Raw genomic sequence first — 23,774 nt, 5'->3', positions numbered from 1 at the left:
TATATTTCCATATTTTTTGATTCACAGGCTAACTACATATTTTTTCATTATTTATCTGTTCATTCATTTAATCCATTATTTTCTTATTTATTCATTCAGTTGCTCTGTACCTTGGAAACCAGTGAATATCTAAGGATTCCATTTTTATTGCTTTTCATCTTGCTTCAGCCTTTCTGCTCATTCTGCCCTTTGAACTTAACCTTGGAAGGCTATATTGAACACTCTGAGGAAACCTTTCTCAGTCCCAATTTCTTCATCTATAAAATGGGGATTAAAAATAGCACCTATTTCATAAGGTTGTGGGGAGGACCAAATGAGGTAACATAAAAAAACCTCTATATTAAGTACTAAAAAAGAATCCCTACTGTCCAGGAGCTTGCCCAGTGTCACACAGCTAGTAAGGATTTAAGCTGGATCTTCCAGATTTGCCCTTAAAGTGCTACATTAAATGATTGTCAATTTTCCTCCTGGTTGTACACCTTTAACAAGCTCTCCTCCCATGCTTGAGATGCTCTTCCTCCTCATTACCATGTCTTGGAGTTCATTAGCTCTCTTTAAGATTCTTCTTAAGCACCACACCTTCCAAGAGGTCTTCCCTGGTCTCCTCAGTTACAAGAACTTTTCTCATGCTGATACTTTTCCTTGCATTGTTCCCTCTCCCTCAGCCCAATAGAATGTAAAATCAAATGGCTATCGAGCCCTAGCACCTAGCACAGTGCTTAGCATATAGCAGGTGTTCAATACATGCTTGTTTAATTTTGATTTCTTGATTTTGCTAATGAATTTGGGATGTATTTAGGCAGTTTTGCATCTTACCTCAAATTGTTTAGGATCATAATGTGTGAGACAGCGATCCCTCCCCTAATTGAAATCAGAGACTCTCAAAGTGGGAGTTAAAAAGAAATTTATTACAATCTCATGAGAAAAGGCAGCTCCCTATTGCCATGAAGTTAGCAGAGAGAGTGCAAAACACAGAATTATATAGACCCTAATGCACCCTCCATCCTCCCTTCTCCTGGCCCTTCTTGCCCCTGTGAGAGTTATAGGCTCACAATCTTAAACTCAAATATCTACTTCAGAGACAAAGAATAAAGAAGTTAAAAATAAGAGCCACTGATACATTCTTTAGGAACTTAATACCAAAGTGAAATGTCTGCCTAAGACAAGCTAACACCTGTGGGATTTGGCTAACGCACAACTTGTTATTGCAGAGCTTCAGGTTATAGCTGGGGCATAGATTGGGACCACATTTCTTATGAGGGGGTCTTCACTCAATTTATCCCATTCAGTAAGAATTCAAAGCTGGAAGGTCTCTTAAAGATTATTTAGTTTGGTCCTCATGTTACAGCTGAGAAAATTGAGGTCCCAGAAGTTGAAGTGACTGGGCTGAACTCAGACTTTTTCCAGATAGAGGCCAGGATTCAAACCTGCATCTTCTGGCTTCAAATTTTGTTCTCTTTAAGAAACCACAATTAATTTTTTAAAAAGATTATTATCTTGAAAGCTGGAACACTGTTGCATTGTTGATGATTCAATCATTCTAGAGAATAGTTTGGAACTGTGCCCATAAAACTGCATACTTTTTGATCCAGCAGTGTCTTTACTGGGTCTGTATCCCAAAGAGATCTTAAAAAAATGAAAGGGACCCACATATGCAAAAATGTTTGTGGCAGCCCTTTTTGTAGTAGCTAGATATTGAATAGAGTTGGGGAATGGCTGAATAAGTTATGGTATATGAAAGTTATGGAATGTTATTGTTCTATAAGAAATGATCAAGAGGATGATTTCAGAGAGGCCTGGAGAGACTTACATGAACTGATACTGAGTAAAGTGAGAAGAATCAAGAGAACATTGTACATGGCAATAGCATGATTATGTGATAATCATCTGGGATGGACTTGGCTCTTTTCAACAATGAGGTGATGTGTGAGAGAGAGAGAGAGAGAGAGAGAGAGACAGAGAGAGAGAGAGAGAGATGCAAAGAGAATGTGGATCAAAGCATAGTAACTTCACCTTTTTTTTTTTTTGGTGGTGGTATATGCTTATTTTTTTTTCTTGTGTTTGATCTGATTTTTCTTGTGTAGCATGATGAATATGGAAATAATGTTTAGAAGAAATGCACGTGTTTAACCTATATCAAATTGCTTACTATATTTAAAAAATTTTTTTCATTTTCAAAATACATGCAGAGATAGTTTTCATCATTCACCCTTGCATAACCTTGTGTTGTAAATTTTTCTCCCTCCCTCTTTTCTTTCTATCTCCCCTGGACAGCAAGTAATACAATAAAGGTTAAACATGTGATTGCTTATTATCTTGGGGAAGGAGGGAGAGAGGGAGAAAAATTTAGAATACAAGGTTTTGCAGAGGTGAATGTTGAAAATTGTGTACTTGGAAAAATAAAATGCAATCATTTAAAAAAAGGTTATTTTCTTTTTATAATTTTGAACTCTACAAAAATGAATGTTTCCTTTTCAAGAGAACAAAAATAGAGCCTTGTATAAGACATGGTGAATTTTTGTTTTTATATATTTATTTTAAAGGCATATATTATGAAAGGCTATAAATACACAAATCACTTGCCTTCTTTTCTGGCAGGAATAGAATACTAAGTGAAATCGATGTTCCTAATTCCTCATCAAACTTTGGGTCATTTAGTTTGGGCTGCAGGCTATGGGGACTACAAGTGTGGATTTTATACCCATGTCCTTGAGCCATGGAGCACAGCCTTCTCATTCCTTTGGTTCTCTTTAATCTGTTATGTACTCTTTGTTTTCTTACTGGAAGTCAGTGAGGTCTGAATAAAAAGAAAGGAAAACACATACATGAGAGTTTTCCTAACTGATGAAAGTCTTGATTTTACTTGGAAACTTCTTTAAGATTAATGAATAATATAGATTAATACTAGGCTCCCTGAGAATTTCTTTTATAACACAGTAAATGCATGATTAAATAGTAAGCTAACAATGCATTCCTATATTATCTGCATTAATCCCTTGCTCTGAACTGGGATTTAACAAACCATGTGTAATCCCTTGTTCTTGGGCTTCTCATATCTCAGATTTCAGTGATATGAAACTGGTTTTCTTCACAAAGGCTTTTCTTTTATGCCTTGAACATTTCTCCAGTGGAGTGCTTTCAAAATAGAAACAGATCCCTGCCACCTCAGATTGACTTAGAAAAATCACAAATTAACATTATGCTATATTGTATTTTTTACTTTTGTTAAACACTTCTCAATTACATGTTTTGAGGCAGTCAGGGTTAAGTGACTTGGCCAGGGTCACACAGCTAGTAAGTGTCTGAGACTATTTGAATTCATATTCTCCTGATTCTAGGGCCAGTGCTCTATCCATTGTGCCTCTCCCTCCCCCTCACTCCATCCCCATTATATTTTAGTCTGGTTCATACTCAGGAGTTTTTAATGGTGAGTTGGGTGCTTCTGTTCCAGGACATTCACATTTATTTGCTAGTCGTCAATAATCATCTATTTGGCTGATATGAGAATAGCCTCAGATAGAAAGATATCTAAGATGACTCTAATATTAGAGGTATTGCATTAAATTGAGAAAAGGGAAAAAAAGAATATCCCATGTCTGAGTCTAGTCACATTAAAGTATGAGATGAAGTCACTGTGCTCTCTGAAACTTCCTTTGGCTCCATGGGAGGTTCATCTTATTAGTGAGAGTCTTTCTTCCATCAGAACAGATCCCATTCTTCTGCCACTTTCTCATCCTGATCAATTCTTGTCCATATATTCCCACAAATTTTCCGCTAGGAGTAAGAGTAAAAAACAAAATAAAACAAAACACCAAAAGACCATTTACTCTCAAAAGACTTAGTTTAGATCAAGTATAGAGACATGCAAGTGGGCACTGCGAGAATATTGTATATATCTATCATGATTTAAATGAGGTTTTCTCCTAAATTGTCTTTTTTTTTCTTTTCTTTTTTTTTCTTTTTTTTTCTTTGTTATGAAGAAGGAGAGGGTGGAGGAAAAGATTTGGAAATGAAGATGATATAAAAACAAAAGACATCAATAAAACTTTTTTTTTTCTTTTAAGGAAAGGGGATTTGAAAAATATAAAGTGAATGCTATTTATTATATAAGTGTGGCTCCTATCCAGAAACCAACCCAATTACAAAATGCTACATCTTCATTTTCTCTCCTAAAATGGTTCCTATTTACATTCCCTTTTGAGGACCACAGCCATGACCTTTCCAGGAGGATTTAATCCTGAAAGCCTTCCAGACATGTGAAACACATCTCATATAACAAAAAGAACCAAAAATATACAGCTGATGATTTTAAGATTAAAATTAAATGACAGGGTAGGGATATTTTTAGCCACTCCCCACCTAGATGGAAGCAGCTAAAAAAGGGGTCAGAAAGAAAACAAAATTGAAACCAGGGCCTGGGCTATTTGTGGCACATGTCTCTTTTTCCTTTTTATTTCAATTATATGCCTTCATGGTAAGTGCTGTGTCTCCTTCACAGGGAGTTCACATCCTTTTGTATTAGGATTATCTGTGTATGTTTCATAGCCCTTTGCTAGACTACATGAGGGCAGTGCTGGGTATCAAACCCCAGAAGCTAACAAATGCCAGGTACCACATAAATGGTAGCTGAAACAACTTTTGCTATAAATCATCATCATCATCATCATCATCATCATCATCATCATCATCATCACTATTATTATTACAATTACATTTTACAAAATAAAATAAAGTTAAACAAAAAATGCACTTGGTCCAGATTTCCTCCTGAATCTGCCTTTTATGAAAAGCCTTAAGTTTTGAAGTGGAATTAGACATAATGAAAACTTGTAGGAGGAAAGCAGTTGGCTTAAGGTGGGTCACCTTGAATCAATTTAATTGATTATATCCCAAGAGTTAAATGGGATATAGGAGAGTGATTTGATAGTGGTATTTTGTTTTTAAAATAAAAAATAATTGACATTTATATCATACTTTAAAGCACTTTTTAACAGTTGTTTAAACCTCACAACCATCAAGAAAAGTGCAGGTATTCTAGATCTTTTTGTTCCTCTAACATATGAGAATATGTTGATGAGGTTAAGCTATCCGTTTGTGGTTAATGTGTGTTAATTAAAGAGGAAAGAGGAGAAAAGAGCAAAAACTACCTACCCTTTAGTATCCTTGAATATTATCCACATCCATGTGATTCATTTTTATTTCCAGTGTTTCCTAAGTGTTCGTTTTCTGTAGCACTTAAGTGTTCCTGTCAGGTGGTAGTTTTTTTTTTTTTAAATCCTTGCTAAAAATGAGCCTGTTTTATAAAACCACATGGTTGCTGAATCTTCTTGCTTTCATTTCCTTTGTAGACCTCTGTCTAATGCACTATTGGACAGTTTCACTTTACAATCAGTTATATGAAGTAAATAAACTGCTTCTGAGCCTAGCCTTTCTGTGAAGAGAGCAGCCAGAATATGATGAAGTGATAAGGCTGAAGTTTTAGAATATATTATATATAGGGATAATAGAATAGACTATATATAGAATATAATTTTGACAGATAACTTTGTTTTCAACAAAATAGAACATGAGTTAAGTGAGATGTCCTGTCTGAGATCTAAACACTTGACTTACAAATTAAAATAATAAGATGTTGGGCCCAGAAGAGAATTTAAAGATTCTCTGGTCCAAGCTGCCATTTTTTGAGAAATGGAGATCCATTAGCTATGGCCTTACAAGCCAACTTCTATTGAAAAGACAGGAAAGTGGGATCCAGTAGGGACACTGCATGTGTGTGAGTCCAAGGGCCTAGATTTGTTTTCTGGGTCTTAGTACTTTATATCTAAGGTAAATGACCAAACCTTTTTAAGCCTCAATTTCCTTATCTACATAAAATGAGGGGATCAAACTACATGACCTCCAAGACTCAAATCCAAGATTCTGTGATCTCAGGTGACTCTCTTGGCATCCCAAAGCAAGGCTCTCTATTCAGTGAGATCTTGATGACTGAATACATTAGTCATACTGGAGGGAGCACAAGACTGGGTGAAGGCCATGGTTCTCCTGATGTATTTGTTACTATTTAATTTGTACAACCTCAGATGAGCCCTCTCACTCAAACTGCTGGGAAGCTAAGAATTGCCATCTTTCTGTCCCAGACTGCTGCAGACTTGCTGAATCTCAATCCTGGGTCACTCTGGACCTCTGAGTTCTATTTCCCTGCATTCCAACTGCTGAGTATTAGTGGAGAAAATCATGAAATTGAGCTTATTTCATTTTCTATAGATTTAAAGTATATAACATCAGCTGAACTAATCCTGTTGCTCCCTGGATGTATTCTGTTGTTCCAAATATATATATATTTTTGTCTACAAGTTCCCAGCTTCTCCTCTAACCCCAACCCTTAAAGCAAATTGACTTGGCCTTCATATCATGCCTCAAATACTTTCTAACTGGGTGAATCTAGACAAGTTATTTTATTGCTGTCTGCTCACCTGTGAAATAGGGATAGGACAATTAAGTGATGCCATAGTGCATAGAATGCTAGACCTGGAGTCAGGCCTCATCTTTCTGAGTTCAGATCTGTCCCCAGACACTGACTAATTGTAGTTTACTCATCTGTAAAATTAACTGGGGAAGGAATAGCAGACCATTCTTTGCCAAAAAAACCCCAAATGGGACCATGAAGAGTAAGATACAACTTAAAAATATGAATAGCAATAATGAAAATAGGAAGAATAATAGCACCAATTCTTAGTTTTATTAATTAGTTTAATAGTTTTCATAGTTTCGATTTTATTAATCTCTCCTTCAAGTTTCAGAATTTCTAATTTAGTATTTAATTGGGTTTTTAATTTGTTCTTTTTCTAGCTTTTTTAGTTTGCATGCCCAATTAATTGATCTCTTTCTCTATTTTAATCATATAACTATTTAGAGATATAAAATTTCCCCTTAGAACTACTTTGGCTGCATTCCATAATATTATCTCTGTATCATTCTCTTGGATAAAATTATGAATTGTTTCTGTGATTTGTTTTTTGATCCAGTCATTTTTTAGAATTAGATTATTTAATTTCCAATTGATTTTTAGTTTATCTTTTCCTGGCCCTTTATTGAATGTAGTTTTTAATGCATTATGGTCTGAAGAGGAAGCTCTAATTCTTCCTTTCTGCATTTGATTATGTGATTTTTATGCCCTAATACATGGTCAATTTTTCTAAGATGCCATGTACTGCTGAGGAAACAGTGTATTCCTTTCTTTCCCTATTTAGTTTTCTTCAGAGGTCTATCATCTCTAGATTTTCTAGGAGTCTTTTAACCTCCCTAGTTTCTTTCTTGTTTATTTTGTGTTTAGATTTGCCTGATTCTGAGATAGAAAGGTTAAAGTTCCTCACTAATATAGTCTTGCTGTCTTATTTCTTCCTGTTACTGGTTTAAAATCTTCTCTAGGAATTTGGTTGCTCTACCACTTGGTGCACACACATTTAGTATGTTTACTACTTCATTGTTTATAGCACCCTTTATCAGGATGTGTTTCCTTCTTTATCTCTTTTTAATAAGATCCATTTTTAGTTTTGCTTTATCTGAGATCAGAATTGCTACCTTTTTTTTTTTAAACTTCAGCTGAAGCATAATAAATTCTATTCTAGCCTTTTACTTTTACTCTGGATGTATTTTTCTGTGTCAGATGTGTTTCTTGAAACAACATATTGTAGGTTTTTGCTTTTTAATCTACTCTGCTATTCATTTCCATTTTATGGGAGAATTCATCCCATTCACATTCACATTTATGATTACCAGCTCTGTATTTCCCTCCATCCTATTTTCTCCCCTATATATACTTTTGTTCTCTCCACCCTGTCCTTAGTCCTGTTTTTTTTTTAACCCATCTCACCTAACTACCTTATTTCCTATTACTCCTCCCCCTTCTCTTACCTTTTTCCCTCTATCCAGCCCCTTCCTTTTTTCCCCCTCTTTCTCCTCCTACTTCTTTATAGGCTTAGATAAATTTCTATGCCCAACTGAATGATTAAATTATTCCTCTTAGAGCCAAAACTGATGACATCCCTCTCCCTTTTCCCCCTCAATTGTAATAGGTCTTTTGTGTCTCTTCATGTAAACTAATTGTCCTATTTTACATCTCCTTTCCTCTTTTTCCAATACAGATTTTTTTCCACCCCTTAATGTCTTTTTCTTTGTCATCACTTCAAAGTCCATTCACAATCACATCCTCAGTTCATGTGATGTCCCCCTCTGTCTGCTCCAATGACAGATACAGTTCTCAAAACTTACAGATATCAGTTTTCCATCTAGGGATGTAAACAATTTAACCTTTAAATAATACATATTTATTTCCCCCTGTTTATTTTTCTATGCATCTCTTGAGTCCTATTTGTAAATTAAATTTTCTGTTTAGTTTAATTTTTTTTTAATAGGAATAATTGAAAGTCTCTTACTTCACTGAAGCTCCATTGCCTTCTCTGAAATGTGAGTCTGAATCTCTCTGGGTAGTTAATTCTTGGTTGTAACCCCAGGGCCTCTGCCTTTTGGAATATGGTATTCCAAGCTTTCTCATTCTTTACTGTGGAAGTTGCTAGATCGTGGGTAATTTTGAGTGTTGTTCCTTGATAATTGCATTGTTTTTGTCAGGCAGCTTACAGTGTTTTTTCCTTGAAATTGTAGTTCTCGGATTTTGCAACAATATTCCTTGGCGTTTTCCTTGGGGATCTCTTTCCAAATGAATTCTTTCAATGAGTATTTACCCCTCTGTTTCAAGAATATTGGGGCAGTTTTCCTTAATGATCTCTTACAGAATGCTATCCAGGCTCTTTTTTGGTCATGGCTTTTAGGTAGGCCAATAATGTTTAAATTGTCTCTTCTGGATCTATTTTCCAGGTCAGCTGTTTTTCCAATGAGGTATTTCTCATTTCCTTCCATTTTTTTTTCATTCTTTTTAGTTTGACTGATTCTTGATGTCTCACAGAATCATTAGCTTCCATTTGCCCTGTTCTAATTTTTAATGTGTTATTTTCTTCAGTTAATTTTGTATCTCTATTTCCATTTGGTTAATTCTACTTTTTAAGGAATTGTTTTCTTCGGACAATTTTTTTCCTTCCTTTTCCAAGCTGCTGACTCTCTCATTTTTCTTGTATCTCTCTTATTTGTCTTTTAAAGTCTTTAATGAACATTTCTAAGAAGCCTCTTTGGACTTGTGATCAATCCATATCACTCTTTGAGATTTCTTCCATGGACATTCTGTCCTCTTCTGACAGTCTGTTCTGTCACCACAGTAGCTTTTTAGGGTCAAGGTTCTTTTCTGTTTCTTGCTCATTTTCTTTCCTTTTCTTTTGGTATTTCCTCTTTTTTTACTTTTATTATTGAGCTCTGCTCCTGGGGCATGGAGGGTGCTGTCCCCAGCTTCCTGTGCAGCCTCTGAGCCTTGGCTTTGAGCACAGTGCCCCATCGTGTTTGCAGGGGTAGCTTTGCCTGCCCTTTTTAGCAAAGAGCCTGGTTTCCCAGAGTTTGCCTTCTGAGCTGGGAGCCCCTGCTGTGCTCCTCTGCTGAGCCAGGACCGAGGTTCTTAGCTACTGATTTGCTGTGATTAAGACCCTCTTAATGGCTTTCCCAGAGTCTATCCAACCTGGGATGAACAGCCTTTTCACCCCAGTGAGACTGACCTTTATCCTTTATTAAGTTTTTCAGTCTATCTTGAGCTGGAAAATGGTTTAATTCCATCAGATTCTGTTCAGAGGCTTGGTTTTATATGGTTGAGAGAAACTGGGAGAGCTTGAGCAGCTTCCTGGTTTCATGCCGCCATCTTGGCTCCACTCCTGGAAGTCTTTGCTGGCAGGTTGTGAACCTGCAACATTCATGATTTTGCTCATCCTTAACCAAATTATTAACTTCTCATTGAAAAATCTAAATTCTGTATTCACCAAAAACTCTATTTTCTCTTCTTTCTGCTCCTTTCAAAATTTCAGTCTTGTATAATCAACTTTGAATGTCTTCTGTCCTTGAATACTTGTCCAGTTCTTATCATATCATATATCCAGATCTTATCAGATCCCAACCCTGATTAATTTCTTTCCTTTCTTTCTTTAAACAATAGAGCCCCCCCCCTCAAATTCTCTTTCTCTGTCTTCTCTCTCACCCAATGAGAAGGCAAGAATACATATAAAGTTATTCAAAACAAATGTATGTATTAGTTATTCTCTCCCCCATCCCTCCAAAAAGAAGGAATGAAAGATAAAGGAGAAAAAAATGCTTCACTCTGTGTGCTTGAATCCGTCAGTTCTCTATTTGGAGGTAGATACTATATTTTCTAATTTATTTATTTATTTAAAATTTATTTTTTAAATTTTATAATTATAAAATTTTTTTGACAGTACATATGCATGAGTAATTTTTTTAATAACATTATCCCTTGTATTCATTTTTCCAAATTTTCCCCTCCCTTCCTCTACTCCCTCCCCTAGATGACAGGCAGTCCCACACATTTTACATATGTTACAATATAACCTAGATACAATATATGTGTGTAAATCCAATTTTCTTGTTGCACATTAAGTATTAGATTCCGAAGGTATAAGTAACCTGGGTAGAAAGACAGTAGTGCTAACAATTTACATTCACTTCCCAGTGTTCCTTCTCTGGGTGTAGTTATTTCTGTCCATCATTGATCAACTGGAAGTGAGTTGGATCTTCTTTATGTTGAAGATATCCACTTCCATCAGAATACCTCTTCATACAGCATTGAAATGTACAGCGATCTTCTGGTTCTATTCATTTCACTCAGCATCAGTTCATGTAAGTCTTTCCAAACCTTTCTAAATTCATCCTGCTGGTCATTGCTTACAGAACAATAATATTCCATAACCTTCATATACCACAATTTACCCAACCATTCTCCAATTGATGGGCATCCGTTCATTTTCCAGTTTCTAGCCACTATGAAAAGAGCTGCCACAAACATTTTGGCACATACAGGTCCCTTTCCCCTCTTTAGTATTTTCTTGGTATATAAGCCCAATAACAGCAATGCTGGGTCAAAGGGTATGCACATTTTGATAACTTTGGGCATAATTCCAGATTGCTCTCCAGAATGGTTGGATTCTTTCACAACTCCACCAACAATGCATCAGTGTCCCAGTTTTCCCATATCCCCTCCAACATTCATCATTATTTGTTCCTGTCATCTTAGCCAATCTGACAGGTGTGTAGTGGTATCTCAGAGTTGTCTTAATTTGCATTTCTCTGATTAGTAGTTATTTTTTCCTAATTTATTTATCCACCTTCTCTGTCACACAAATGTATTGACCAGATGGACTAAAAATTTGGATTGTTCCAGTCTCATCCAGGTTCTCACTGTCCATTAGATTACCATTTCCTTGCAAATTAAGTCAATTCTGAGATACAACTACACACTTCTTAGATTGGCTAAGGAGAAGATAATAATGTTGGAGGGGCTGTGGGAAAACTGGGACAATGATACATTATTGGTGGAGTTGTGAAAGAATCTAGCCATTCTAGAGAGCAATTTGGAACTATGCCCAAAAAGTTATCAAACTGTGCATACCCTTTGATCCAGCAGTGTTTCTACTAAGCTTATATCCCAAGGAGATCTTAAAGAAGGGAAAGGGACCTGTATGTGCAAGAATGTTTGTGGCAGCCCTTTTTGTAGTGGCTAGAAACTGGAAAATGAACGGATGTCCATCAATTGGAGAATGGTTGGGTAAATTATTGTATATGAAGGTTATGGAATATTATTGTTCTGTAAGAAATGATCAGCAGAGTGATTTCAGAGAAGCCAGAAGAGACTTACATCAACTAATGATAAGTGAAATGAACAGAATCAGGAGATCATTGTACAAGGCAACAATAAGATTGTACCTTGATCAATTCTAATGGACGTGGCTCTCTCTTCAACGGTGAGATGATTGAGGCCAATTTCAGTGATCCCTTGATGAAGAGAACCATTTGCATCCAGAGAAAGGACTGCGAGAACTGAGTGTGATTCATAATATAATATTCTCACTCTTTTGTTGTTCTTTTACATTTTGTTACTAATTTTCTTTCCTTTTTGATCTGATCTTTCTTGTGCAGCAAGATAATTGTACAAATATGTTTTTATATATTGGGTTTAATATGTATTTTAATATGTATAACATTGAATTACTAGCCATCTAGAGGAGGATATGGAAGGGGAATTGGAACACAAGGTTTTTCAAGGCTCAATACTGAAAAATTATTCATGCATTTGTTTTGAAAATAAAAAGCTTTAATTAAAAAAAGAAAGATTACTATTTCATGATTGTTGTAATATTATATTTACTGTAGTGGGTGTTCCAAACCTTTTCTTCTCAAACCACTTATACCACCACTTTCCATTTATTTTTAGTAGAGGTCTTTGCTTCATCTTTCACTGAAAAAAAAATAAAAAGGAGACTAGATTGTTTTTCTCTGACCCCCAGTTCTACATTTCAGATCACCTTTATTTCTTTGCTTTGGTCTTGGAGGATGACATGGCTACTTTTTCTTGATCCCTAAACTTCCTGTCTCCAAGATCTTATCCATTCAATCAGCTTTTTCTCCCCCTCCCCCAACTGTCAGTCTCTTCTTATCAGGGTTCTTTCCTTTGAAAGAATTGCCTTCAAACATGTCTATTCTTAAATTTTCCATGCTTTATCTTAATTATTTTAAATTTTTAAAATCAATTGATACATTTTAAAATTTTATTAATTTATGAATAATTCATTATTTAAATTTTTATTAATAGTATTTTATTTTTCAACATTCATTTTTGTAAGACTTTCTGTTCCAAACTTTCTCCCTCCCTCCATTACCTTCCTCCTCCCTAAGGTAGCATGCAGCCTGATATAGATTGAATATGTCTTATCTTAAAAACAAAAACAAGCCTTTCTCTTGATTATATCAAAAGACTATTGTCTAACTCCTAAGAGCTGTTTACATTCATTGCCTCCATTTACTTTATACCCTTCTTACTTATCCACCTTTTGTAATATCTGACTTCTTTTCCCATCACTCACTATAGATACAGTGTCACCAATGCTTTCTCATGCCTTTTTTTTTTTTATTAGTATTTTTTCTTTTTATCTCCTGCAATATTTGACTTCTTGGTCATTCTCTTCTTTTTTTCTGGGCACTCTCTCCTTCCTAGGTTTTGGTGACACTGATTTTCCTACTTGTCCCACTAATTCTTCTCTGCCCTCTTTTCAGGATTGTCATCTGTGATCTGTTCTTTAGATGTACTCCAACTCTCTCTCTCATGCCCTATCCTGTTTTTTCTGTGTATTTTCTTAGTATCATCAGTTCCCATGAATTAAACTCTTATTGTCATTCATGGTCCCCAAATCTTCATAATTAGTGCTGCTTTTCGTTCTAGAGATTAGTCCCAGCTGTCTCCTGAAAATCCTAAATGCTAACAAATGAACAATTTCTTGGAATATCGAAAGAAAAAGTATTATTTGCATATTTCCTGGAAGTAAAGGTTCTCATGTTTACATGAATCAATTAAGATGATCCATTTGATGGAATTATTAATCTATTTTTCTTCCCTTTATTTCTTCTTGTAATTTGTTATTTATTGAGTGGGATGCACAGTTCATACAATCCTCACTTGACTCACTGGCCATAGAAATATAGGGCTGGGCTGAGACTTAGGACAGTTGGATTCTTGCCCCACTTTGGTCTGTTGAGTTATCTTGGCTGGTCTGTTGACCAGCTGCTGGGGTTATAAGGTCACAGTAGACAAATGGAACTTAGGCTTTTATTTGTGAATTGTGGGTGCTTTAAGCTTGCCTGATAGGGAGGGAAGGCTCTGTTTACCCTTTTCTCCTCTTACAAGACTGGCAGGTGGAAAGTAGTTCCTAAATGCCTTCTCCCCCTCTGCTCCCCTCTTTTTCTACAGATACTACTGTCATTTTAATTACATCCCTACTTGAATGTGAGCCTAGTACTAGTGACAGCTGCTTTGTAATTTTTTGAAATTACTGGTAGAAATGAATGTCTTCTCTTTTTCTGTTCAGTGTGTTCTTTTTTCTTAAAGCTGCTGTGGGAGAGAATTTTCACGTTGGTTTTATCTTTTTTTTTCCAGGCACTTTTAGTAAATAACATCACTGAAAGTGAAAAACTCATCAAGAACCTGAAAGGTATTTATTTCTTCTATTGTTTACCTTGAGCTAGGATTAAGACTCCCCAGCAAAGATCAGCCTTTCTTCTTGTGCTTTTTTGGGTAGTATTAGTACTGTCATAAGGGTTGGTTTTTTTGGGCGGGGAGGGGACAGTGCTCCTTTAAAACATTCTGTCCCAGTCGAACCTTCTCATCAGAGATTTGTAGTATCACAGTCTCCCTTTTCTGATCTACTATGTTATATTGAAATTCCCAATTTATTTGATATTTAAATTCACAATAAAAAAAAAAAGTTCTGTCCCTTTGTCTCCAGAAATAATCCCAATACATTAGAAATTCTAGTCAGTAGAAACTGAGATGAATCCAATCATTTAGCATTTCAATTATTACTTGTTCGATTTAAAACTTTCTGGAACTCAGTTTTATCATCTGTAGAAGTAAAGGGTTGGACAAGATGGCCTTTAGTGTCCCTTCCAGGTCTGAACCTGTGACCTTATGTGACAAGAAATTTAGAATTAGAGAATCGTAAATTGAAGAGACATGGCATAGAGGTATGCCATGATGATAATTTGGCTGCAATCTGTCTATTCAACAAAATATTATTTGTACTAGTTTAAGCTATTAGAAATGCTCATACATTCACAGCAGTAAGATAAAACTTGTTGTCCATATCACCTGCTCTTAGATTTGATGGTTGGCAATGCACTGTAGACATTGTTTATTGTGAATTAATGATAGAAAATAACAAATGCTTTACCAGCTACAACAAGTCATTTAAGCTCTCTGACATATTTTCCTCATTTGTACAGTTAAGGGGCTTAGATAGTTTCTTCTATAAATCCTTCCAGATATTCAAGAACTAAATATTTTTTTTAAGAGTATGCATATATCTTAGAGATGAATTCACACCTCCTGTTTATGAACCTTTCTATTTTTTAGTCACAGTTTGCTTTAAGTAGAATATCTTGAACACAAATTATCCTCCTTTTTATTCAACAAGATTTCTTGTAGGCCCATCTCTTTATTGCTTTAATTGTGTTCTGCTATTTGTAATTAGTTTTTCTTATGGCACTTGATGTAATTATAAAGATCTTTGTGTTATAATTGCTATTTGAAATTTTTGCCACTGACTGCTCTTCATTTGTCCTTATAAATTTGGAACTAGAAGGGACCTTAATGATTTTGGGGTGATGGTTCTGGTGCTAACAGCCATCTAATTTAAATCCTGCATTTTACAGTTGAGAAAAGTGAGGTCAAATATAATAATGCCCATGGTCATGTAGGTTGAAAGAATCAAAAGTAAGGTTTGACCCCAGTTCTTTGATTGTGGATCAAGCATTCTAAAGTCTCCATTTTGTAGAAGAAATTGAGAGAACAGAGGTGCAGGGGATCTGCCTGGGTCACATTTCTTTTCCTTCCTTTGTCCCCTTTCCTCCCTTCCCCTCTCCTTATATCTCTTCCCTTCCCCCTCCCAGGTTAGCTGTGTGTATTGAGACAAGTGGCTTCATTATTCTAGGACTTAATTCTTTCATCCATAAATTGGAGGTTTTGGACCAGTTGGCTTTAAGGATCCCTTTTTAGCTTTAATAACATTTTATAGGGCCAGCTTTTCAGTCTGGAGTGCAAGACACTTGTCCATCTTGCATCATTTTTTTATCTGTCTTTGTTTGTAATTCTCAAGATCATAATAGTATCTTGCATACAGGAGACATTTGTTAGATTATGTAGGATCACAGATTTAAAGCTATTTTAAAAATTATAAAGCCCAGCTCCCTTATTACAGATGGGGAAACTGAGGCCATAGGAGTCACATGCATTGCCAACCAGCACCATTCATCTCACTCATTGAGTCTATGGCCAGTGCTCTAACCACCTCATTGTTTCTCATATTTTTCTCCTTATGTTGGTGTGTTGCCCTTCCAATTTTTCCTACAGAGCAACTTTCTTCTGCAAGAGCTGTGTTACAAGCAATGCTTCTAGAGGATGGGGGAAAGATGATCAAATTCTTTAAAGGAAACATGCCAGCTTCTAAATAAAATTATCACATGAATGATTGCTGGATTTAAGTAATTTCGTTGGTTCTAATTCTTTGTGCTCTAAGAGGACCAAAATGATATCACTATATTAGAGGTCAATTTAAATGAGTAAAAGAATATTTATTTCTTTAAATTAGTAAAGTGCATTATTTGTATTTTAATAAATTTATTTTATTTATCTAAATAAAACAAAACTTTATTTAAATAAGAACATTTTTAAATATTTAAATGAGAATATCTGAATATTTAAGTAAAATTGTTTAAATAAGAATATTTAAATAAATAAAAGGAGAATAACTTAATGGTGTTTAAGCCATAACTGATGGCATCCTCTCTCTGGAGATTAATGCTTATTTGGCATAATAATAATGAGAACAACAGCAATTTGACAACTGCTGGCATTCCTATAACTCTTTAAGGTTTGCAAAGATTTAAGTATATTATCTTTGGCACAGTAGGTGCTAATATCCCCATTTTACAGATGAAGAAGCAAAGAGTTTTTAAAAATTCTTTGTAAAGAGTTTTAGAAAATTCTTTGTAGGGTATTACAGCTCCTAAGCATTTGAGACAAGTTTTAAACTTGCCTCTTCTCTCTTACTTACCCTAGCAGCCCCTAATCTGCTTAAGGCCTACATGGAGGATAAGTTCAGTCTGAGATGGGGAGGGAATGTGGGATGTAGATTCTTGAAGATAGTCTCACTCTCCATCTTTTGTAGTTGCTTTGCCTGTGAAGTTTCCTCATGTTCTTTAGAGTTGGCAGGAGTAAAAGCTGTTGGCAAAACTATTAGGAAAAATATTTTGGATATTTCTGAAAGGTAACCTGGATAAAAAGTAGGTACTAGATTTTATTCTCTAAAAACAGGAACCCTTAGGAATTCTTTAATTAAATTTGACAAATAGAGATGGCTGGGGTGGGCAGAAACTGATTGTCATCTCTGCCTGACCTCCTTTTCCTTGATATCTTTATTGCTTTTTAAAAATTTTCTCTCCTCTTCATCTCTCACACTTGTTTCTTCCTATTGGAATATTGCTGTTTTTTCTTCTCTTGTGCATTGGTGTGTTTGCTTCCTGGGGTATGTGATCTTTTAATCATTACTGTTTAATTTTTGACACAGACTATTTGAAAGACTTGCAGAAGAACTATGGCAAGCTCCAACAGGACATACTTCAGTTTCAGAAGAATCAGACCAACCTGGAGAGGAAATTCTCCTATGATCTGTAAGTGTATTTATCAAATACAAGCACAGTTGTTGGAAATCCAGAAGCATTTTTTTGGAAAGTCACAGGACATGGGAAGAAAATGTTTTAGTCTTATAACAGTCTTATCAGCATGTTTGATTATAGCACAGCTAGACTGCATAACAATATTGTTTTTTGTTTTATTTGTTTTGATGGGAGGAATGATGAGGGAACTGGAAAAGCAGTAATACAGCCAAGGTCACATAGCTAATCAATAACTCAGAACCAGGTCTTTGTTCTAAAAATTTGGGTTTCTGGGTAATTAGGCTTGACTTATTTTAGAACATAATGATTTTTTAGTCTGAAATAATTACACACTTAATAACATCATTTAAGAGTTTCAAACATATACTGACCTACCTTAAGTGTTCTCTTTATATAAAGATTTCTGCAAGCAAGAGAAAAAAACAAAGTGTATTAAAGAAAATTTTATTTAAATTATAAATTTAATAATGAACAAAAACAAGTAATTCTGTTAACACACAAGATAAAAAATAAAATATTACACAAATTTTAGTATTTCATGAAGTTGCACCTGGTGAGTTAATAAGCAAACATTCTTTTTTCTTGAACTTTTTCATGTCTATCTGAAGTTTTACAACCTTTGGCTTTGTTTTCTGTCTCTTTCCCATTTCCCCCCTTTTAAGTTCTCATTCTCTTGCCCTCATTAGAGCATATTGAGTTTTGGTAGGTAAATAATTCTGGTCGATGGCTTATGCCTATTAGTTTTGGAAACTTTTTTACTGCAATTTTTTGTGATTCTCTTGCTTTGAGAAATGTACTGTGATCTTGTATTACTTTTTCTTGCTAATTACACTTATTTTTGAAGTTTGCATTTTTTTTTTCTTTTATGATTATATACTTCTGGACTCAAAAAAAGGTACATCTGGGTTTAAGGTAGCTTCAGCTTTTCATCCAGTGTATTCTTTCATAGATGAAAGCAGCTTTGATATGTAAAATCCAGTAAAAGATTTTTAATGAAAGAGTAATAAGATACATAATAAGGAAAAATTCTTTTACCTACGAAAGGACACATTCTGCCACAGATTCCCATGCTGCTAGTAGAAGACATAATGTTTATAGCTTTGGACAACTAGTGTTCCATGAGTTACTCTTCTTACTCATCTCTTTGCTTCTACAACTACTGCACATAGGAAGCTGTGCTGCTTCTGCCGCTATTTCTACTATTGGGAATCTTGTTTTCCTGATCAACTCCTATTGATACCTGTTGTATCTTTGCAGAATTATATGAGGTAGCTGCTTTTTTTCCAAGGAATCTTTTCTACCTCTTTTGTTACCCAGCTCATAGTCTTCGGTCTGCTTCACCTTTTTTTGAGTCAGTCACAGCTGCCTCTAGCTAGCACTTCAAGACTATTTGAGTTTGTTGAGTATATTCTCTTCTACTTCTATCATATCCCTGGCAGGTAGTGTCAGGACCAAGCAGATTATCCTAGGTCTTTACTTAACAATATTGAAGCAGTGGAATAGAGCTGAAGATATTTGTTTTCATGCTCCTGCAACTTCATCCATATTGCTGTACCCTTTTGCAGTTATGCAGCTGCTATGAAGTATCTAGTTATGATATATCTTAGGTTCTTTATTTTCTGAATCCTGTTGTTTTATACTTCACTGGTTTGTTGTTTGATCATTTTATTTCCTATAACATAATGTTTGGGTTCTTTTGCTTTTCTGAAATTTCTGGAATGTGAGTAATTCTGAAATTGCTGTGTCTCAATCCAAATCTGTCACTTGGGTCTACACAGTTTCCAATAATTTGGATAATTCAGTGATTTCTTTGAGTTCCTCTCTGTTTTCTATCTCTATTTCTATCTAGTTTTTAGTAGTTTTTTTTCATTTTCTACCCCACCCTGTTTTTTTTTTTGACTTCATTTAATTCTAGCTTTATTTTTATCAGATTTATCATTTATCTCTTACTGAACATGATATTTTCTTATTAGTACCAATTCTTGGCTCAACTGTTTTGAGTGTGTTCCTTATGCATTTCAAAACATACTTGGCACATCTTTCATGGTTTCTTTTTTTCAATTTAGCCTTTGTTGCTTTTAGTATTTATTTAGTTTTATGTAGCATTTTTCATTGTATTGCACTTTCTTCTCCTTTTTTTTTTTTAGCCTTTTAATTGGGTTGTATGGTGTGTGTGTGTGTGTTTGGCATATTTCTGTTAAAAATGTTTTTTTTGGTAGTCTTTGTGAGAAGTAATCTGTTTTCTAGGTTATTCTTATGCCATCTTGGCTCAGTAATGGATTGATTGAAGTGGATTTCATTGACATGGATTTCATAGTTGTAATAGAGAAGTATATAAACTCACCTAACATTATTCCTTAATAACAGGGTTATTTTTATTGTTGGTTTTTTTTTTGTACTTTTGGCTTGTTACCCCCTAAAGGAGTCAGTGCATCAACCAGATAAAAGAGTTGAAGGAACAGTGTGAAGAGAGGATAGAAGAAGTCACTAAAAAAGGGAATGAAGCTATACTGTCCAGAAACCTCAGTGAAAACAATGATCTGAAAAATCAGGTGAGTCAGAACTTCATCTGTCCTGATTTTGATCAATACTTATTCTTGACATTTTCTTCCTTTTTTCCTTTCAATTATCTGCTTCCCTGTTAACTGCAGTAGCCCTGTCCTTATCCTTTTCTGAATAATTGGCAGATCCCAAACTCTAGCTCTGGTCTGTTCTGGTTAACCTGCGACGTTGGGCACTTTTCTAGTTTCTATCACTTGACAGATGCATTATTAGGTTTGCCACATGGTGAGCTGTAAAGAGCTCAGTATTTGGAATCAGAAGAGCTTGATTTAACTCCATTTCTGACTATTTAGTGGCTGTGTGACTTTGGACAAATCACTTAATCAGTAATCTTTTATTAAGCACCAATTATATTCCAGATACTGCTGTGCTAAGTGCTGGGGATGCTGAGAAAGACAAAAGACAGAGGTCATAATTAATCACAGAGACAGCATGCAAACAACTATGTACAGATGGGGTACATAGAGGATAAATTGGAGATACAATAGAAAGGGAGCATTAAGGGAGATTAGGAAAAATTTCCTGTAGAAAATAGGATTTTAGCTGGGACTTGAAGAAGCCAGGTTAAAGCAGGAGACGGGAAGGGAAAGCATTTAAAGCATTGGAGATGATACAAATGTACAAACCAGAAGATGGAAGGTCTTATTCAAGGGAAAGCAAGGAGGTCATTGGATTACAGATTCCAAGTGTTACTCAAAATTTAAGGTGAAAAAAAGATTGGAAATTTTGTGGGAGAACACAAAAGTTGAATAATTCTTTCTTCTCTCCGTTGTGTTATTTGTGTATTCATCCAGAGGAGTGCTCTATCCCTTCTTTAGTCATTCTCACCCCCAGAAAAATGGCTTAAAAATCTTTATGTTGTTCTTAACATTCACTACTAGTCTCTGGTTATAAAGGTCTTTAAATGCCAAACAATTTAATATTTGGTCCTAGAGTATGCAATAGGGAACGCTTTTGGTTTGCTGAATGGAGGAGTGACATAGACCTGTGTTTTAGGAATATCCCTTTGGCAGCTGAGTGGTAGATAGATCAGAGCAGGGAGAGACTCAGAGTAGGCAGGCTAATCAGCAGGCTGTTGTAGTAGGGGAAAGAAGAAGGCCTATAACAGAGGTATTATAAAGGCAAAATTGTCAGGCCTTGTCAACAGATTGGATATGGAGAGTGGAAATCAAGGATAACTTATTGGTTAGGAGACTGGGAAAATGCTTATACCCCTAAGAAAGTTTGGAAGAGAGGAGGATTTGAGAGGAAAATGAGTTCAGTTTTATACATGTTGATTTTTGTTTGTGGATCATTCAGTTTGAGAAATCTAATAGCCAGTTGTTATTATGAGACTGGAAGTCCCAGCAGAGACGTATCTTACTTTTCTGGGATTGAGTTCCTTTATCTCTTAAAAAAAAAAAAAAAAAAGGATAGCATTACATAGTTTGACATTCTGTGTGAACCTTAACTTAAAAAATTAGGGAGGGCCTGTGCTGAGAGCAGAAATGAGGCATGGGGTATGGTGACAATAATAAAGCTTCAAAGGCTTATCAGGTCACAAGATGATGGACAGTGTTTAACAAGGACTAGAATTATTTAAAACTTAATTTTTTTTTTTGTTTGTTTTACATTGGGTAATCCTTCCATTAAATTCAAATGTCATCAAACCAAGACCTGGAGTGATCTGAGTTTTATCTAGCATGGAATGTTTCCAACTTCCTAGTATTAGATTGCCCTTCAATTCTGATTTCAGAGGTTCATAGCTCAAAAGCCAACTAGTCAATTCCTTCCTTCATTTTATTGATGGGGCACCTGAAGTCTAGAGAGATGAAGTAATCTGCCCTTAGGTAGTGAAAGTCAGAGGTGATTTTTTTTTTTTTCTTTTTCCTTGAGCCAATTGGGATTAAGTGACTTGCCCAGGTAAGCGTCTGAGCTTGGATTTGAATTCAGGTCCTCCTGACTTGAGGGAAGTGCTCTATCCACTGTACCATCCATCTGCCCTTAAAGGTGATATATGAACCCATGTCTTCCATTTCTTGAATCAGAGCTCCTCCCACCATATAATGTGGCTATGTTCAATTGTCTTCATTTTCTTCATGTTTCTCATCTCAAAACATATCCTAGCTTGTCCCATGAAACGTTATCTCACCCTGGAAGCCGAGATCTTCTCTCTTAATTCATTTTTCACCCCTCAGGAAGACAAATTGCTCTTTAAAATCAAGAACAAAAAGACCAGGTGGATTGGTCAATTCTGATACAGATCAGATCCTATAATAACCAAGACAGCATTGTAATTCTTTTGTGCTATTGGAATTTTTGTTGTATTGAATAGCTTTTGAAATACGTGGTCCATTTTTACATATGAGAAGGGATTTTTGTTATATGAATTATACTTACATAGCTGGTTTACAAGCATTCTTTCTTTTGTGATTCACTAGTTAATGCCATCCAGTTCTTTGGGGGTATTAGAATTCAATCTAATCTTTCTGATTCTGAAGAACTTTGTTCTTGATTCAACTTTTGTTATTACTGTATGCTTTATATTTAACTTGACATGTGAATGACCTTAACTGTTATTCAGTCTGACCCTTTCTAAAAGCATGAATATTTTCCATAGTTTTCTTAAATTCAGAGGATGGAAAACTAGCTACTGGGTCCTTCCCACCAAAAAATGCCTTGTGTTTACTTTGTATCTCTTTTGTTTTCCCCATATAGATTTTATATTCCTTGAGGGCAGGGAAGGCTTTGTGTTCTTAAATGCCTCAGACATAGTACTTGGCACATGGTAAGAATTTAATAAATGTTTATTAATAAATATAATTTATGTGATTATGTTTTAGCAAACTGTCAACCATCAGCCAGAGCCCAATCAACCTGAATCAGAATTGAAGGAGATGGTACAGCATATGGAAAATCCAACTCTTGAAAAGCCCATCTTTCCTTCTGAAAAGACCCCAAATGTGAAGCAAGAAGAAAAAGGAGGTAAATTGGATCTAGGCATTTAGGTCTCTTCCAACCCTGTTCAGTTAAAAATAAACATAAGACCCCAATAGCCAAGTGGAAAGAAACTAGATGCAGTTCTGAGGTGTAGACTTATGTTTCCAGGGTTTACAGAATGACTCCAAATTTTGTCACATCATTTCTTCTTTTTTTTTTTTTTAATAATGATTTTTAAAAATTTTTTATTTTTTTTATTCATTTTATAATTATAAATTTTTTGACAGTATATATGCATGAGTAATTTTTTTTATAACATTATCCCTTGTATTCATTTTTTCCACATTATCCCCTCCCTCCCTCTACTCCCTCCCCTAGATGACAGGCAATCCCATACATTTTACATGTGTTACAGTATAACTTAAATACAATATATATGTGTAAATCCAATTTTCTTGTTGCACATTAAGTATTAGATTCCTAAGGTATAAGTAACCTGGGTAGATAGACAGTAGTGCTAACAATTTACATTCACTTTCCAGTGTTCCTTCTCTGGGTGTAGTTATTTCTGTCCATCTTTGATCAACTGGAAATGAGTTGGATCTTCTTTATAAAACTCATCATTTCACAGAAACTTCTGGGGAAACTAGAAAATGTGTCAAACTAGTAATCTGTATCACAAAGAAATAAAAAAAGAGGGAAAAGGACCCACATGTGCAAAAATGTTTGTAGCAGTTCTTTTTGTGGGAGCAAAGAATTGGAAAAGGAATAGATGCCCATCAATTGGGGAATGGTTAAGTAAGTTATAGCACATGAAAGTAATAGAATGTTATTGTTCTATAAAAAATGAGGAATAAACTGATTTTAGAAAGGTCTGGAAAGATTTACATGAATTAGTGCTGAGT

General features: G+C 35.2%; 1 protein-coding gene across 1 annotated transcript in view; it reads left to right on the top strand.

The window, feature by feature from the left end:
• The window catches only part of GOLM1 (golgi membrane protein 1), a 92,364-nt gene that overhangs the window by 52,479 nt on the left and 16,111 nt on the right, over positions 1–23,774 (top strand). Inside the window, exons 4-7 of the mRNA XM_074280207.1 lie at positions 14,093–14,147; positions 17,280–17,382; positions 19,811–19,940; positions 22,773–22,914. Of these exons, the coding sequence (XP_074136308.1) occupies positions 14,093–14,147; positions 17,280–17,382; positions 19,811–19,940; positions 22,773–22,914 (430 nt within the window). The remainder of the gene's footprint in view (positions 1–14,092; positions 14,148–17,279; positions 17,383–19,810; positions 19,941–22,772; positions 22,915–23,774) is intronic.

Source organism: Sminthopsis crassicaudata, chromosome 1, assembly GCF_048593235.1.
Source record: "Sminthopsis crassicaudata isolate SCR6 chromosome 1, ASM4859323v1, whole genome shotgun sequence".
Taxonomy (NCBI): Eukaryota; Metazoa; Chordata; class Mammalia; order Dasyuromorphia; family Dasyuridae; genus Sminthopsis; species Sminthopsis crassicaudata.
This window is presented reverse-complemented; position numbering and strand designations above follow the sequence as displayed.